This window comes from Octopus bimaculoides, chromosome 19 (assembly GCF_001194135.2).
Source record: "Octopus bimaculoides isolate UCB-OBI-ISO-001 chromosome 19, ASM119413v2, whole genome shotgun sequence".
NCBI lineage: Eukaryota > Metazoa > Mollusca > Cephalopoda > Octopoda > Octopodidae > Octopus > Octopus bimaculoides.
The window spans coordinates 2,468,098-2,474,982 of record NC_068999.1 but is presented as its reverse complement, the minus strand read 5'-3'; the positions used below and the strand labels follow the sequence as shown (position 1 = coordinate 2,474,982).

At 37.5% G+C, this 6,885-nt stretch overlaps 1 protein-coding gene across 2 annotated transcripts in view; it reads right to left on the bottom strand.

The window, feature by feature from the left end:
* Positions 1–6: 6 nt before the first annotated feature.
* Positions 7–6,885, bottom strand: part of LOC106880374 (lipoamide acyltransferase component of branched-chain alpha-keto acid dehydrogenase complex, mitochondrial) — a 13,513-nt gene continuing 6,634 nt past the window's right edge. For both annotated transcript variants that reach the window (XM_014930259.2, XM_052974865.1), the window contains exons 6-10: positions 5,953–6,236; positions 4,065–4,142; positions 3,442–3,633; positions 1,819–1,890; positions 7–310 (exon numbers count right to left, since the gene is read on the bottom strand). In XM_014930259.2, coding sequence (XP_014785745.1) covers positions 143–310; positions 1,819–1,890; positions 3,442–3,633; positions 4,065–4,142; positions 5,953–6,236 — 794 coding nt within the window. In that variant the 3' untranslated portion in view covers positions 7–142. The remainder of the gene's footprint in view (positions 311–1,818; positions 1,891–3,441; positions 3,634–4,064; positions 4,143–5,952; positions 6,237–6,885) is intronic.

Below are 6,885 nucleotides of genomic sequence, written 5' to 3'. Positions count from 1 at the left end.
ATATATATAAACCATCCAGTAGAAATAACTGGACCCACACTGGTTTCTAGAATTGCTATATTATGTGTGTGTATATGTGTAGATTTCTATGTAACTGTATGTGTGTGTGTGTATATGAGGTGTGCAAATGCATCCGATGTATTTATCTAGTGTCCAGTAACATGGTACCAGGTTTTTCTAGGTAACTTTTCCATATATTTGAAAAGCGTGCCATTGTGGCACCATCTATTACACGATGATCGGCGGACCAGCTGACCTGCATGGTGTGTGCCTTCACAATTTCTCCTTCGTGATTGAATTTGGGTCGAACCTGATGCGAAAACAAATACAAAAAGAAAAAAAAATCAGGAAGAGAAGATTAACAAGTATAAACAATGTGCGTGTGTGTCTATCTACATATATGTGTTATTTCTTTACTACCCACAAGGGGCTACACACATAGGGGACAAACAAAGACAGACAAACGGATTAAGTCGATTATATCGACCCCAGTGCGTAACTGGTACTTATGTAATGGACCCCGAAAGGATGAAAGACAAAGTCGACCTCTGCAGATTTTGAACTCAGAACGTAGCGGCAGACGAAATACTGCCAAGCATTTCGCCCGGCGTGCTAACGTTTCTGCCAGCTCGCCACCTTAATGTACATATATGTGTATGGTGAGACTACAGCTCAAGAATAAAATCACAGACGGCAGAAAGAGAAACAGACACGCAATTCAGTGAGAAAAGTATTAAAAATAACCGTTAACAAATATGGATGAATAAACACCCAAGGACAAGCTGCATGGTGCGAGTAGACTCACTCATACAAATATATATACGAGGTCTGATCAATAAGTATCTAGACTGTTGCCATAGTAACAAAGTTAAAACACACAGAGTGAAGCCGCTTGGCACAGATCGACCTTAAACTCTGCTGTGCATGTGCACTCGAGTTTTACTGTTCTAGCTCACTTCCGCTGTTTACAGCAGTGCTTGGAAGGAAGGTGTGTAGCGTGTGATCATTGAAGTGACCATGACTGAGAAAGTTGAGCAGAGAATCTGCACCGAATTTTGCAAAAAGCTTGGTGATATCTGCTCAGAGGCCTATGCAAAGTTTTGAAAAAGTTTTCATCATTCCCGACACAATCAAGATCTTGTGCAACTGAAACCTGAATGTCGTTTTGGTCACTTGAAAGCAGTTCTGGCACAAACTTCGCTGACACGCGTCTCATATCCAAATCTTCAGTGATAATGGACTGAACTGAACCGTAATTAATCTGCACATCCTCTGATAACTCACAGATGGTGATTCGACGATTTCCTCTCACAGCTGCACGCACATTTACAATGTTTTTCTCAGTCCTGCTGCTCGCAGGTCTCCCAGAACATTCATCAATATCAACATTTTTTCAGCCATCTTATAAACGTTTGTACACTTGTGTGCGGTTCATACACTCATCTTTATATGCTTTCTGCAACTTTGTGAAGGCCTTTGAGTAGGTATCGCCATGACAACTTTCTCTGTCAAGGTAAAATGCGACAATCACATGCTACACATGTTCCTTCCAAGCACTGCTGTAAACAGCGGAAGTGAGCTAGAATGTTAAAATTTAGTGCACATGCACAGCAGAGTTCAAGATTAATCTTTGCCAAGCAGCTTTACTCTGTGTGCATTAGCTTCATTACTATGGTAACAGTCCAGATACTTATTGATCAGACCTTGTATACATTTATACATATTTATATAAAACATGGGACAAGGGAGATCCATGAAGACAAAGGATGACCTCATGATGCTGAACTTTTCAGACGAGATGACAAAGGACCAACTTACTGATATCTTTCCAAGTGCACCAATGGCTACTTCAGGTGGCATTATCAATGGACGTGCATAGGTTCCACCAATCTAGGAAAATATATATTAAGATAACACATATACATATATCTATATACACACACACATATGTTGCTTGCTTGCAACTTAGAAGCAACAATAATTTATTCATTTCAACACCAACAAAAAATGACACAATGAATAGTTTACCCTGGGGTACTTCAACATTGACAGATTTTCAGTTCAAAATTCTATTACCATTACAATTTGGATATTCTTTTAATAAAATATAGATATTTTGAAATAATTATGAGAATATATCTTTATATTTATTGTTTACTAATCTGAATAAGAACAGCAGTAACCCGGCCAATGCCAGGTCATTCAGCTAGTATATATATATATAAAACATATACACAAATAGCTGATGTGTTAAGCAGTGTTTGTTTTGGTGTTATAATGTAACCCAAATGCATCTGAGATGTTGTCTGGCAGGGAGTGGGCAAACGAAACGGAAGGAAATAAACACACAATATCATTTATAAACAAACCGTTTTATAGATTGCACAATGGACACTTGTTTCTCTCTGTCCAGTAAATGTCAATTAGTTTAAATTACACACTCACTGTTCATTGAAAACTTAATTTTATTTGATTGTACATAATATATTTTTGGAGTAGAGGGCAAACTGTTTGGTGCTTGTGTATGATGTTGAAGAGAAGTAAGATGTGGGCTTTGAATGCCGAAGAGCCACATATTTGTAAAGATTGGGGAGTAAGGTGAACAGTGTTGCTGAATGCACTGTAAAAAAAAACAACCTTGGTAGATGAGGAATCAGATGCATCATGCAAAATAAAATTTAGCATCAAAACAAATGTGTATATGTGTATATACACACAAATATAAATATACACGCACTTGTGCTGTTGCCATGTAAAAAGCACTCAGGCTGGTGTCCAACCCATGCCAGCATGGACAACAAACATATGATGATGGCGCTTTATATAAAATAAAGCATAAATCAGAATATCTGAAACATACATAATATACATAAATCTATATCGATTTATTTGAAAGCTTTAGCTGTGAAAATTGCAGGTGATGTGGAAACATTCTTTTGTTTTAAGCAAATGGAAAAATAATCTAAGATTAAGAAAACAATGAGATGTTTTTACATTTTTTTGTGGCTGTGTGGTAAGAAGCTTGCTTCCCAACCACATGGTTTCAGGTTCAGTCACACTGTGTGGTACCCTGGGCAAGTGTCTTCTGCTATAGCCTCAGGCTGACCAAAGCCTTGTGAGTGGATTTGGTAGACGGAAACTGAGAGAAGCCCGTCGTGTGTATATATTTTTATATATATGTTTGTGTGTTTACCTCCCTGTAACTTAGCGGTTCAGCAGAAGAGACCGATAGTACTAGGCTTACAAAGAATAAGTCCTGGGGTCGATTTGAATAAGATATGCTTCAGATATATATATTACTTTTCACTGTGTTGTGTGAGAGACAATGACATGTATGTAAAAAGAGAGACATATATGGAGAAAGGAAGGCTGTATCAATGTTTTATACAACTGTTAAACAACAACAACAACAAAAGCTGAGTCGTGATAAATCTAACTTACACTTCCAATGTTTGAAAGAGAGAAAGTGCCGCCTTTTAGTTCGGAGGGGCCAAGTTTCCCATTGATGCCGAGTTCATGAAGCCGGTTCAATTCCAAAGCAATCTGGTGTAGACTCAAGTTTTGTACATTCTTTATGTTAGGGACAATCAAGCCATCGGGAGTGTCCATTGCAATACCGATGTTGTGAGCAGCCTGGAGAGAGAGAGAGAGAGAGACAAAATCTGACCATAAGAAGGTATGTTGCTAATGGACTTGCTTAACGAGGAGAATAACAGAAAGACAAATAAATAAATAAAGTGATGAGTGGGTACATCAGGAGATAGATGTTTATATGTAGAAGTTTATTGGTCTTGAAAGGGTGAAAGGCAAAGTTAGCCAAAGTGGGATTCCAACTCAGAGTATAAAGACTAGACACCACCAGTTAATCTATCCAATACATATAAACAACATCATCATTGAACAGGTGTGATAAAAGGGTTCTCATGATTTCTTTGATAAACTATGCATTTTTCTATAAATTCATACAAATAATCTCAAAAAATTGACACACCCTGTAGGTGTGTAATTTATATTAATGACAACAACAGTAACAAAAAAAAAAAAAAAAAAAAAAAAAAACATACCTTGTATGTGATGTTCTCACAGTTAGAATCAACTGAGGCATTCAAGATTGGATATTCTAACAGAGCCAACGAGGTAGACTATTGGGAAGAAGAGAGGAAATTTAAAATCTTTTAATTTAGAATCACAGACAACAATAATTAATTTAAAATCGGCATTCGTTTTTGCATGTATTTTTTTTAAAGAATTTTGAGTCAATACAGAATTACAGATTGTATTTATGGAATTTTGATTTACTGTCAGGTGACTTATCACCAACCCTGTATATATATATATATATATATATATAAAACAATGCATCATTCTTAAATTCGAATTAATAATGTCTTATCAGTTGTGCTATAAAATAACTTCAACAGTTAATTTATATTCACCCTTTGTGAAATGAAATTTCACAGTTGTTCTAGTAATGACGATAAATATCTACCAAAAATTGGAACTGATATTTTCTGCAAGTCATGCTGCCTCAATAAACTCGACACATCTCAACAAAACAGTTTCAAACATGACATTCCTCGACAAAAGACAGATTAGTATATAAAACCGCTTTCCCACAGTTTAAGAGTAATGAAATCTGGAGTGGATATGTCTGATTTCTGCAGTAAGAAGGTGAAAAATTATGTTACTCAGTCCTTGTTTGTTTTCTGAGGAAAAACCTTTAGGGTTAAGAGAAGAATAACCTATCGCATTTCAATACATATTGAACATTGAAATCTGTAGCGAGCAAAATAACTTCAATCATAATTAGTATCGTAATGACAAGAGGCTCAATAACGAATGATAACGAGACTGGGACAAGGCAAAGGGTAAACAACTCCGATCTCGGTCAGTAAGAAGATCCAGTCTTTCTGACATGAAAGTAGTTGAAGGTGTGAAGGCGTGTGGCTAAGCAGTTGCGGTACTCAACTCACGATTGTAAGGTCCCGAGTTCAATATCTGGCAGTACATTGTGTCCTTGAGCAAGACACTTTACTTCTCGTTGCTCCAGTCTTCCCAGCTGGTAAAAATGAGTTGTGCCTGTATTTCAAAGGGACCAGCCTTGTCACATTCAGTGTCTTGCTCAATCTTCCTGAGAACTACATTAAGGGTTACGCATGTTTGTGGAGTGCCCAGCTGTTCTGTTGATCAGATCAAATGGAACCCTCTCCGTCGTCGTAACTAAAGGAGTGGCACTTAGTTTAAGTCTCTCTCTCTCTAAATCAGTGTTTCTCAACCTTGTTCCTCTAGCATAACCCTTAAAATAAATTACATGTCTCAAGGAACCCCTGCACAAAATAAATTATATATCATATCTTTCTCATATTTTTTTCATCGTAGTTCACGGGGTAGATGATGCTAGTGGTAGTACTGCTGCTGCTGCTGCTTTTAGTTGCTGTTTACTGCCAGACCAACTTTGGTTGGACAGAGCAACAATCACAGACAACCATCCTGTTTTTCTGCTAATGGTAGTGTTGTTAATTTTGGTGGTGCTTAGTGGTGTGGATGAAGGCAGATGTAGTAGTAGTAGTAGTGTTGGTGGCATTGTAAGTGTTGTTAAAGGTGGTGGTGGCGGTGGCGGTGTGGCAGTGGTAGTTACTGTGTTAGTGCCAATAATGATGACGCTGGTGGTGACAATGACGATGATGATGATGATGATGATGAGTGGTGATAGCAGTGATGATGACAGTGGTGGTAGCAGTACTGGGAATGGTGACGGTGACAGTGGTCTTTACGAAAGTGCTGATGATGATATTGAGAATGATGATGATGTTGGTAGTGATGCTAGTGTTGTTAATGGTGGTGATGATGATGATGGTGCTCTTGGTGATATTGATAGTGATGATGATGATGATAGCAATGATATTGATGATGGTGGTGGTGGTAGTGGTGGTGATGGCAGCTTCCACAAACCTTGATAATAAATGGCATGAAAGACAACTTCAAGCCTCTGGCTTTGCTGGCAGACTTGAGGTCATATCTCAGTTGGACTAAACTAGACATGTCAATGTCGTCATAGTAACCAAAGTGAGGAATTGCATGGGCAGCATTCATGCTCTTCACCATTGCCTTGCGAATACCACGAACAGGCTCAACTCTGTCTTCTTGGACTGATGCCTGCGGTATGAATGGCCGAACTGCTGGTTCAGGCTTGCGTTTCTTAGCAGCAGGAAGAGGGGCTGTTTCTACGAGAGGCTCTGGAATACAACAGAATATACAGAACTAAATAAATAGCTATGGAGATACAGAGGCAATGGTGTAGAAATAAATGGTTCTTACACACACACACACACACACACACACACACACACTCTCTCTTCCCACTTAAAGGTGAGTGTATATGCATGTATGCACGTGCATATATATATATATAAGAAATAATTTAGACAAATAAATATAAGTCAATTAATGTGTTTAAATGTTGTGCCTAATAAAAGTCTAATACGAAATCCATCACCTACTATTATTACTAAGATTTTATATATACATACATACATATATATATATATATATATATATATATATATATATATATATATATATTTTCACACACATACACACCAATACAAACACACATCACGTGTGTTGTCATCTACATGTCACATTGGAGGAGGTGAAATTGTGCCAATGATGAAAGGTTAGAGTGTGACAGAGTGTGTGTGTGTGTGTATGAATATATTTGTGCCAGTATAAAAAAAACAGATGTAAAATGAATGAATAGAGAGATATATGCATACATACATACATATGACACAAGCACACATATATATATGCATGTATGTATGTGTGTGTGTGTGTGTGTGTGTGTGTGTGTGTGTGTGTGTGTGTGTGTGTGTGTGTGTGTGT